The sequence below is a fragment of the Condylura cristata genome, unplaced genomic scaffold (assembly GCF_000260355.1).
Source record: "Condylura cristata isolate star-nosed mole 26May11 unplaced genomic scaffold, ConCri1.0 scaffold00015, whole genome shotgun sequence".
NCBI classification, from domain to species: Eukaryota; Metazoa; Chordata; class Mammalia; order Eulipotyphla; family Talpidae; genus Condylura; species Condylura cristata.
In genome coordinates, this window is record NW_004567116.1 from 3,444,238 (window position 1) to 3,455,798 (window position 11,561).

Genomic DNA, 11,561 nt, shown 5'->3' on the forward strand with positions numbered 1-11,561 from the left:
TTTAATGCCAAAAAAAAAAAAAAACCCATTTGAAGGGTTTATCTTTAATGTATAATAAAAAATTAAAAAAGGAGAGGAAGAACCCAGCACCCTAAAGCCCGGGGAGAGAGAGGGGCTTCCGGGTCAGGCCTGGTAGGGGAAATGCAGCAGCAGCCCCTCATTAGGGGCCAGCGTCAGGCTCTCCAGATCCACAGAGGAGCTCTCCTTCCGGCCAGAATTTGTGCTGAGCACCAGTGTGACCTCGGCTGGCAGGCTGATACCTGCAGGTAGGTTAGCGGAACTCAAGCTGGTACGCTGGTCCACATCCCCAACGTTGAGCAAGACCAAGAAGCGTGTGTTCTGGTCCCACTGGCGGATGTAGGAGAAGATGTTGGGCCCCAAGGAGAGCTGGTGGAATTCCCCGTGCAGCAGCGAGCGCTCCTTGCTCCGCTGATCACTCAGCTTCCGGAAGAAGGAAAGGAGGGAGCCTGGGTCTTTGCTCTGTTCCTGCAAATGATGAAGAGAGAGGATAGAATGAAGCATGGCCCAGGAGCAGGTTCCCAAAGCCACGGCCCCGCGGAGGGCCTGCCCACTGTAGCCTCACCGTCACAGAACTCAGGTTGGTGCTTCCAGAGCCAGACGTGCTAGGATCACTGGATTCACCCCATGGCATGACTGGGGCCTTCTTTGGCTGCAAAGCAGAGAAAACTGGACTTGATCAAGGCCCTGGATTTGGCCAAGGCCTGGGCTTGCTCTCCTTGACCCTTCGCTCGTGCCTCCAGGTTGCACAGCCCCCACAGCACCACCCAAGCCTAACTTCCGCAGTAAGGCAGCCCCCACCGCAGGTCCCTCCAGCCTGGAGGGCTCATTTCCCAGACAGTCACAGGCCAGGCCCCTTCCGCCCCACCCTCCGGGCTCTGCTCAGCCCACCCCAGCATTCTGTGGTGGCTCACTGTAAGACGCCCCTATTCCCTAAGCCCCTGCTATCCTGGGGACAGCCCTTCTCAGGCCCTGAGATCTCTGGTCTATCTATAGGCTTATTGTCCAGTGTCACTCCCTCCAGCTCCTTTGTGAGTGTACGTCTCTTCCGGGCTTCTAGAGGAATGAAAACCTCAGGGAACCCATGAATGGCTGGCTCGACAGATATGGGCACAGGTGCTGCCCTTCAGTCCTGTGACTAAAGCTGAGCAAGCACCTTCACGGTGTCCCCATTACAACTTGCTGCTGGGCAAGTTTCTGCTTACTCAGCAGGCGCCCTCACTTGACTAAGTCCCTGGAGGGCACAGAGTCACCTCTGTCCCCTCAGTCAGAGAGCTATGGCGGCCACACTTACCAGGCACTGGTCACTGCTTTAAAAAACACATCCTCACGTAACCCTAACAACCCTACCATAAATGCAGCATCAAGGGAGGTGATCAGGACTCGAGGGAAAAAAGCCTGCCCAGGCCACACAGCCGTGGACAAAGACAGCTGCACCCAAGACCCGTGTGTACCTGCCACCACTCTCCCCACATTGTGCTGGGGGCAGTAGTCATACCTGTCCAGTAGCTGCCTGCAGGCCAATCTCATCCCCATAGTTGAAAACTGGGGTCCCCGGCAAGGTAAAGAACAGCAGGTGGTAGAGTTGGAGGAGCGGAGAAGACACGGTGGCAGTCATGAGTCCCTCCTGAGAAACCTGCAGGAACGCACACACAGGTAAGCCCCAAAGTACACCTCTGCCCCCCTCTCCCTAAAACCCTACATCCCAAAAGCTACCCTTCCTTCCCCCACCTAGGTACTCACAGTCCAGCTGCACCAGCCATCACCAATGGCGTCCAAATACTGAATGATCAGGGAACTGGTACTCCTCATGTTCTCAAAGGCTGACAGGTACGAGCTCGTCAACAGCCCAGTGGATTGAGACAGCTCCTGGATCACACTCAGGTTGGCGGAGCCCGTCCCTGCAATCAAGAGCCTGCACAGAGCCAAGAAGGGGTCAAAGTAGGCAGAGACCAAGGAAAGAAGGGTGGCGGCAAAGAAGGCTTTTTGGACAATGCAGAAGTCCCTGGCTTGGGCCTAGGACTCAGAGGGGTTCATACAGTATGGTGGGGAGGGGCCTGGTACCCACCTATCTTCATTGAAGCTCTTGGTGATGTTCTGCCACTCGGCCAAGAGCGAAGGTCCATTCTAGAAGAGAAAAGAGCGGAGTGAAGGAGCGAGGACACCATGAGGTCCTGCCAAGTCCTGTCCTCGTACAGCCTCTCCACTCACACGGCTGGGCACGTACCATCAGACTCTCCATGTTCCGAAGCTGGAAGCCATCCACGCCAGCCTGAAGCCAAAAATTCAGAGCATCCTACAGGGAGAGGGGAAAAAGAGCAAAGAAAAGATAGCAAGACCCATCAGAAACGCTCAGATCATGCTAAAACCGCCCACCACATACTTGCTCATGACCTGCGGAGCGCAGTCCTCTTTAGGGGGCTTCCTCTCCCCCCCGGCGAGGTCCCCGCCCATGCCCGCCTGTCCGTGGCTGCCTCAGTGCCACTGCATTTCACCTCTCTACTCCTCCCCAGGACAAACCACAGGTCTCAACATCCGCCGCCTACAGAAAAGGCCCAAGAGAACAGCTGTGTTCATAAAGATTACCTCCTGTAACATGTGTGTAAGCACATTTTTGAAATGAGGGGACAGTCTCTAAGAAGCAGGGAAGCGTGCCAAGACCACAGCAGAGATACGACCCCAAAGGCTCGTCCAGATCCCCAGGTCTGGGCTTCCTGGAGCCTGGGGGTGGTGTAAGCAGGAAAAACTAGCCAGAACAAGGCCTGGGATATTAAGAATGAGCTTCAAAGCATAGCCCCAGGCAGTTTACACAAGGACTCGAGAAGAGGAGCGGGACAGGCCTGGGCCTGCAGGTCTGGTGTGCTAGGGCCAAGAAGCACAAGCACCATGCCCCACTGCCTTTCTCTCCCTCCCCGCCCTGGTCTTCCGGCCTCTGCCTCTCTGTGTCTCTGCAAACACTCACACACGAGTCCTCATTGCACATCCAAGCTGGCCAAACCCAGCTAGCCCAACACACACCAGGGCCCCGCATGCAGGACCCTCTGTGAGAGCCAGCACCGGCCTCAGTTCCCTCAGCCCATCAAAGGAAGCCGTCGGAGGAGAAGGAATGTCATGTCCTCAGTTTGTGTGGACCACCTGCGGAGGCAGCGACTCCGTCCGCAAGACCCCACCCGCTGCGCCCACCCACATCTCCAGACCCCAGTATCAAAAGGACTAGCCCAGCCTCCCTGACTGCCCTCAGCAGACCCTGGCCCTCCCTGTTCCACATGCGCTCCCCTCGTGACTCCTTTGCCATCTGGGGCGACCACCCCTTATGCCAGGCCATCAGAAAACAATCCCTCATCAGCCATTTTAAAAATTCTCCCAGCAACTAGCGAGAACTGAAGTGGGGCACCCCAAGGGTACTGCCACTGCTGGGGGAACAGATTCTACTTCAGCATCATGGAAGAAAGCCAAGTGTCACAGCCTGGCCAGCTTCTGTTCTACCCCACCTGAAGTGGCCAGTACAGGCAACAGGAACTGGGGTGACATCTGAAGCCATCCCCTGGCCTGCTGAGTAGTCTGAGCCTGTTCCTCTAGGAAGGCAGCTAAGAGAAATAAGACTAAAGGGACTGCAAATCCCACATGAAGTAAGTCCCTCGAAACCTCGGTTTCCTCATTTACAGATTAGGGGAAATGACTGGCACCTTGTAAGGTTATACAGGGAGTTAGAAAACTTAAATAAAATGCACAGTCCAGCTGCAGACACACAGGGAGACCCCAATGCTTATAATCTCAAACTGGGCTCCATGCCAAAATACATTAAACAAGAACTGGGAAACCAGACAGGATAGGATTCCCACAGAGGAGGGGCTTCCTCTTCCAAACCCACAATCAAGGAAACATGAAAGGTGAGCAGTAAGGAAAGGCACAAATATAGGTGCCTCTCCTCCTGCCTGGGGAACGGCATGCCTGGAGTGGGCAAGGTTACCGGGCAGACTCCCACCTGCCCTGGGCACGGACACTCACCCTCATCTGGGCAGTCACTTCATTTTGCTCCTCAGGTTTGAACCACATGGCCTGGCCCCTGTAGTTGGGAGTGAGGTCCAGAACAACCCGGATGCCTAGAACAATGGAGGAAAAGGCAGTCTTGAGAAAGACCTTGGAATGAGGGGAGGAGGAAATCAACAAACACAAGCTTGCAAAGTATTTCCTATGTATAACTTGATACAAAAGCTTCAGATGTGAACCCTGGCCAAACCCTCCACTCTGAAACAGGTGTGAATAAGGAAACGCCTCAAGAGCCTAGTGGTCTAAGGGGAGGAATGGGGCCCTGGGCTCCCCACCCCCAAAGTGAACCATCTTAAACGTTTCTCTATTGAACTATAAGAGGAAAATTAAGCATTTTTTGGTCTCCAAAGGATCCACTCTTCTGAGTTCATCTTAGTAAAAGCCTATATTTTTAAAACCAAGGCACTGAAGCCCTGAAATTAAATGACCCACTCAAGATAACACAGTCAGGTAGCACATCTCAATTACTTGACAACCCACTTAGCACGACCCGCCTGCCCTAGCAACACTTAAGGTGGACAGGAATAAACCAGACAAAAACTCCCATCCTGCCTGCCCTCCCACCAGAAACCGACGCCCTTCCCGGTGCTTGCTTGACAACTCAGAGACACCCACTCTTTTTCTGTGACGACTGCAGGAAATTGTCAAAATCTTCCTTGGAACCAAGAGTGGGGTCGATCTTCTTCAAGTTGGTCCCAGACAGTTTATCGTCCTCGTTCTCGTGAATGGGGCCCAGCACGATGCCCTTCACCTTCAGCGTGCTCAGGTAATCGAGACGCCCCTTCAGGCCTGAAATAGGGTGGAAGTGGATTCCCTCTCGGAGGGACCTTCCCCCCCCCACATTGGACAAAATGGGGGTCGGGCGGTATCAGGGGACTCAAGGACAGCATCAGGGGACTCAAGGACAGCGGAAGCAAGGAACCTAGCACATTGCTTCCGAAGCCCCTGCGGCTGGCCCCATGCTGAGTCAGCTGCCCTCGTGAAAGGGAGTGGGAGTAGCTTTCTCTGAAGAAGGAAGGAAGGGCTCTCTGGGGGGAGGGGGGGGGGGGGGCCGGCTGCCGCCGGGGAGAACCACCTGATTACGGCGGGGAACAGGGTCGGCGAGAGCCCAGCCAAGCCGGGGCTGGCGGGGCGGGGCGGGGAGGGGGGCGTGCGCCGCGCTCACCCTGCAGGTTCCCGGCCTCGCCGCCCAGGAAGGCCCGGAGGTCGCCGATGCGGTAGAGGGCGCCCTTGTGCCACCAGCTCTGCGCCGGCAGCTCCCGGCAGCGCGGCGCCTGCACGATGATGACCACGGCGCCGGCCAGCATGCCGAGCCAGCCGAGCCAGAAGAGCAACAGCAGCGCCCAGCGCGTGCGCACCCAGCCAGGGCTGCCCGCCACCTTCAACAGCTCCTCTTTGGACAGCCCCGTGAACTTGGCCGCGGCCGCCACCTCGTCGTCATCCGCCACCTTGATCACCAGGCCGTTCTTCTCGGCGCCGCCCGCCACGGCCGCCCCCGACGCCGCGTTCATCGGCTGCTTCTCGGGCTCCATCTCGTTCAGCTCCACGTCCTTCAAGTCCCCCTCGGCGTCCTGGCTCATGGTGCCTGCGGAACCGGCGACTCGACACGCTCAGGAGGTGGCCGGACGCGCGCGCGCCCCCGCCGGCCAGAACTCTATGCCCGTCTGACGCGACCTGCTGGCGCCGCCAGGGGACAGCCCCTCCGCCCCGCCCCTGAGGCGGACCTCGGGGTGCGCCCCCCCTCCCCCGCCGCGCCGCGGGAGAAGGAGGCGGGTACAACCGGAATCTGTCCCAGACCGATGCGATCCAGCTCCTCACCTCGAACCTGTCCGCCCCTCAGGTTCCTTAGAGGAGGTAGGATGGGGGGGCAAGCCAGCCCTGGCGGGCGGGGTCCCTAGTCGGCCCGCCCTGCCCCCTCCCCCGTCGCCAGGAAGTGTGCACAAAGGGCAGTCCAGCACCCAGGGCCCCTCAGGCCACTTGGAAGCTGGTGACCCGCGCAGGCACTCTCCTCCAGCTGCCCTTGAGGCCCAGGGCTCGGGCCCCCGCCGGGTCTTCCCGCACTTGGATTCTCGGAGCCGGGACTCAACCACCGCCCTTTTCCCCACCCGGCAGGTCTTCTCAGGCCCCTGGGATGTGACGCTCCCACTCGTCCTTCTAGACTCATCTTGAATGCGTTCAGTTAATTCATCATGCAGCAACTATTTATTGAGCACCCACCACAGTCCTTCGCTTTATTAACTTTACTGAATTAACTGTAACCCAGTCTTATGTCATGTTGTAGGATGAATCTGAACGTGAGTAGAGGCTCCCCCTATCCTCACCCCCAGATTCTGGTGCTGCAATGTCCAGCGACTAGGAATCCTAAAACCAGGAGAGCCAGAGGGACGTGAGTAAAATCCCAGGCTGGGCCTCGGTGCCAGCCACCTTCTCCCCCTACTACATGTCAGGAGATGCCACTGCCAGGCTGCTCCTGGCCCTGAGATCATGCCAGTCTCCCCAGGGTTCCCTGTCCACAGGCTCACTTCACTACTTATGCTTTGGGGGCAGCCAGTACTTCAGAGGCATGAATGCCACTCAACTTCTCTCCATGGAGGCCCCTAGATTAAGGGTAAGTGAGGGAGAGACAGACTTCAGAGCAGGATCTGCTGGACATCAACTCAGGAGGTGCCAGCACCTTCAGGAACTTCTTGTTCCTAAGCAGTGCCAGCTGGGTTATTTTCAGAGAGGAGCTAAAGGAAACAAATTCTCTCTCCCTCTCTCACCTGGGCTGGATGCCAGGGTGGCTGTGTATTTGGAAGAAAGCAGAAGCCCAGATCTGATGAAATAGCAGGTGGAAAAGGGTGCCAAAAGAGAGCCATAGGTGTGAAAGGCCCATCCTCCACCATTTCCCCTTCAGCACCCCAAAGCCCACCCCCACCCCCACCCAGGGAGAGTCAAACCAATTCCTAGAGAGAGGCAGCCAGTGGGTAGAGGCTGGCCTTCGGAGCAGGACTCAGAGATGATAAGCAGTCCAAGGTGCCCTGGGTAGGGCAGATAAGTGCCAGCCACAGGCTCAGCAGACTCTGTCCCAGCTCAAGGTCGAGAACTGTGCAGTCATAAGCACTGCTAGAGATCTAACACCTCCAGGGGCATAGTATCTCACTCGGCCCCAGGGCTTCAGAGAGATAACGTCCTCTCCTCCCTCATGCAGCACAGGGGCACAGCAGACCTCCCCCTATCAGCCCCAAGCCTTCATGAAATGCCCCTCAGCCACACCAGCCTTCAGACCCATCAGGTTTGGTCAAGCTTCTGCACCTTTGTACGCACATCTATTTCCCGTTCTGCCACACTGCCTCATAAGCGCCTATGCATTCAAGACCTAGTTCAAATGACAGCTTTTCCCAAGCACCAGCCTCTGCCACAACTCATATCCCTTTTATTTTATCTCCTGGTCTGAGCATCTGTTTGCACTCAGGGGCTTGCACTTGGTGCATGGACTTGCCTGTCCCCAGGAGGCAGAGGTGGGGCTTCTGAAGCGGCATGTGAATGAGTGGGAACCATGTGGATCAAAATGAGTGCTTTCCTCCTAGCCACAAGAAGCAGCATATGAAGATAAAGGGATAAAAAAAGGAAAAGGAATTTAAACATTGTTTCATAGAAGATGGAATTCTTTATGCAGGAAAGCCAGTCAAGAATTGTACTTATAAAAAAAAAAAAAGGGCCCTCCCTGGTGGCACAGAGGGCGCAGCAGACCTCTCCTGTCTTGCCCGCTGCTCCCCTCAGCAGTGTGCTTCATCGATCTGCCTGTTCTGCTCCCCACTCTGACTGGTGAATCCTCTCACCACCCCTGCACCTCTGGCCTATACCCCAGTTCTGTATGCATAAGTAAATCTTTAAAAAATAAAAACAGAAAAAGCAGGCCCTAAACGGGGTGAGGCGGGGCACCAGAAATAATACCTACTGCAGTTTCAATCTCTCCCCAAAGTGTGATCCTGAACCAATCTGGAGTTTCTTAGCCAGCAACAGCCAGGTCATCTGTATAAGACCCCTCTGTTTCCCCCTGAGGGAAGATGCTTTACCTGAATAATCTGCTCCTTCGTTTAAAACTTTGTGACCTCTCCTTCTGTCTATAAACACCCTCCGTAGGCCCTTGTAGCCCTTCGAAGGGCTGCTGTCCAATTGGTGAATCATTTTCTGCATTCAATTTGATCTCTAAAATGATGAATCTTGGTTTTTCTTAAAAATTTACTTTTATTGATATACGCATACAAGAACTGAGGTGCAGGGGGGTAAGGGGTGTGTGTGTGAGGTTTCACCAGAGACAGAGTAGGGAGCAGAACAGGTAGAGCTACTGAAATATACCGCTGAGGGGAGCGGCATGCAAGACAGGAAGTGCCTGTGGTGCCATGCCCTGGTGAATTTTGTTTTTTTACAAACTCTTCAACCACAATAAAACAAAGTAATAAATCCGGGAGAAGAGGGGGCAGAGAAAGATGGCAGAGGCAGCTGGAGAGCCTTTGATCCTACCCTGTACCTTGATAAATATAAGTCTCACTATTTACTATAAGAATACAAGGTATCTCACTTGTCAAGGAGAAAAATAACACTCAGTTGTTTTTGCTCCTATACAAGAAGATTTTTGTTGTTACCATCAAGGAAGACAGGGGGCCCTTCCTGGTGACGCAAAGGGTTAAAGCACTGCACTGTGAAGCTCTCCACAGCCACTGCAGCTTGAGTTTGATCCCTGGCCAGGGAGTGACCCACATAGTGAGCAGACCTCCCATGTCTCCCCACTGTTCCCCTCAGCAGTGTGTTTCAGTAGATCTGCCTGTTCTGCTCCCCACTCTGTCTCTGGTAGATCCTCTCACCCTCTGACTTATACCCTGGTTCTTGCATGCATAAATAAAAATATCTTTAAAAAAAAAAAAAAGGAAGGCAAGAAAGGGCACCCATGTGCCCATGATGTCCCCAGGTGGCTGGTGAGATGTATTCATGAAAGAGTTGGTGAATCACTAAGTATCTCTGAGTGAAACAAATAAAAAGTTGAATTAAAATAAAAGATTTCAGAAGCTTCATTTCCACCCCTTTCATTAGGAAGGGAAGACAGGTTTTCAAGCCAAAATCAATACCTTTTATACAGTCTAATCTACCCAAGATGAAAAGGACATCCCATAACCCATTTTAAGTAGACACAAAGAAAGCTCAAGAAAAACTGCTTTGGTTCAGTGATTTGCTTAAGGAAAGACTTTTTATTTTTAACTAAAAAGAAAAAAAAAATCTCCTGTACAGCTGGCCAAGGTAATTGATGTTTTCTTAGAGACTCTCAGGAAGAATTTAGTCTTCAAGAGCAGGCTGGGACAAAGCAAAGAAAGAAAGCAGTTCAACACTCCAGAGACCAGCAAGACTCACGTGAGGGCCTGAGTCTTCAAAACTGAACACTCAGGCAGCGAGCTGGGTCAAGTGTCAAAGAAGATTCCTTTCCATACCGTCGCAAAAATACATCTCACATGTTTCCCAACAACTGAGGATTACATTATCTCAGCCAAAGACAGGACGTTATTTTTCCCCCCAGAGTGTAAAAAAAAAAAAAAGGATTTGCAAAGACAGAGCAAGCAAACATGGGAGGTAGTTAGAAACTCATCAGCCCGCTGTCTGTCCAGCAGACTGTAACCCGGCCAAAGCCTAGGCTTTTCCAAGAACCCAGAAACAAAGTATCCGGGCACTGCCTGGAATCGCTCTTGAGGAGTGTAGCCATCTGAAAAGTGGATAATGGCTGAAATTAGGAACGAGCATTGGGGAGTCAAGGAGCTGAGATGAAAGCAGCGCCCATACAGTGAAATGCCAAGAGTCCACATGTGAACTTACATCTACTCCAAAAGGGATCATAATTCCACTTTAGCAATACTGCACTATCCGTTTTGTGGGATGGGTGAATCAAATCTGTTTAATCTCTCTGTTGCAAGAATCCACTTGATAAAGTATCCTCAGGTAGAGGGCTTATTAGTCGCCAAATGGTGAAAACAGATAGTGTCCTTTATCTTGAGCCAAAAGCCAAAGGAACTTACAAGTGACATGCCCATCAGACCACAAGCTATTCCTTTAAAATTCCTCATCTTCGGGCCCTCCCTTGTGGCGCAGCGGGTTAAAGCACTGCACTAAGAAGCTTAAGCCACCTCCACATGAGTTCGATCCCTGCCTGCCTCGGAGGTGACCACATGGCGTGGCAGACCTCTCCTGACCCGCCCGCTGCTCCCCTCAGCAGTGTACTTCGTCAATCTGCCTGTTCTGCTCCCCACACTGTCTCTGGTGAATCCTCTCACCCTCCAGCATCTCTGGCCTGTACCCCAGCTCTGTATGAATAAATAAATCTTTAAAAAAAAAATTCTCATCTTCAACTCCCTTTAAGTCTAATCCTTTCCTGGGAAAGCTTTCCTGGAAAGCTTCCCAGTGGCACATCCCTCCACAGTTACGGAAAATCTGTTCTCAAATTGAATTTCTGCCTCCTAGGTGAACGTCATTCCCCAGCTCCCAGAGACACCCAGCGCTGTTCGTTCGCAGGTTCTAGCTCCTCCACGAGGAGCGCAGTGCCTCTCGCTGCCAGGAGGCGGCAGAGCTACGCTGTGAGCAAAACGCCGGAGAGTAGCGTGCATTCTGGGAGAGGCGCAGTTCACTTAATGTCTTGCCTCAGCATCTGCAGGCAATCGATGAATAGCGTCTCGTGCATGGTGAAGGTAAAATAATCAAATGCACAAATTTCTGACCTCGGAGAGTTTCGGCAAGAAAGAGATCAAATAGAGCAAGTCACCCTTATCAGAGAAGCCCTCTGTCTAGTGAAATGGTATTTCTTCCCATTAGGTCCCTTCCTTTTCGCTTCCCCCGTTTCATGTCTATCATAGAATGCATCTCTGCCCTGTCTGTGTCTATGAAGAGGCACTTCTTTTTTCCTTTCTCCTTTTCTCACTAGACCCTGCCTTTTAAAATATATTTAATTCTACCATTGTAGTCAACACCACTTGACATATTATTTGTTTTGCCTCTCCACAGAATATAAGTTCCAAGGGAGCAAAGGAGGGCTTCTGCTTTGTCCCTATTAAATCTCCTGTGCCTAGCAGATGCTCAAGCATCAGTGGAATCGATGTTAAAAGAAGGTCACCCATGACTTCCTACTGCCAAGACTTTTTTTCTTTATTCCATTCAATTCCTTTTTAGCTCCCAAAATGGAAATGTCCACAGGAAATTTCCTTTCCTAGGTCACTATACAAAGGGTCACAAACTCAGTCCTGGGCCACTTTTAGCCCACAGGTATATTTTGATGAGCCCACAGAAGGCACTTAAAATCTTTATGTTAGATGACAACATTTTGGCCCTCCCTGGTGGCGCAGCGGGTTAAAGCACTACACTGGGAAGCTAGGGCCACTTCCACATGAGTTCGATCCCCGCCTGCCCCGGAGGCGACCACATGGCGTGGCAGACCTCTCCTGGCCCGCCCGCTGCTCCCCTCAGCAGTGTACTTC

General features: G+C 53.0%; 1 protein-coding gene across 1 annotated transcript in view; it reads right to left on the reverse strand.

The window, feature by feature from the left end:
- Positions 1-11,561, reverse strand: part of SLC3A2 (solute carrier family 3 (amino acid transporter heavy chain), member 2) — a 12,803-nt gene continuing 1,242 nt past the window's right edge. Inside the window, exons 2-10 of the mRNA XM_004683374.2 lie at positions 5,234-5,653; positions 4,684-4,857; positions 4,027-4,121; positions 2,246-2,314; positions 2,087-2,145; positions 1,762-1,933; positions 1,517-1,654; positions 584-670; positions 1-486 (exon numbers count right to left, since the gene is read on the reverse strand). Of these exons, the coding sequence (XP_004683431.2) occupies positions 124-486; positions 584-670; positions 1,517-1,654; positions 1,762-1,933; positions 2,087-2,145; positions 2,246-2,314; positions 4,027-4,121; positions 4,684-4,857; positions 5,234-5,653 (1,577 nt within the window). The 3' untranslated portion in view covers positions 1-123. The remainder of the gene's footprint in view (positions 487-583; positions 671-1,516; positions 1,655-1,761; positions 1,934-2,086; positions 2,146-2,245; positions 2,315-4,026; positions 4,122-4,683; positions 4,858-5,233; positions 5,654-11,561) is intronic.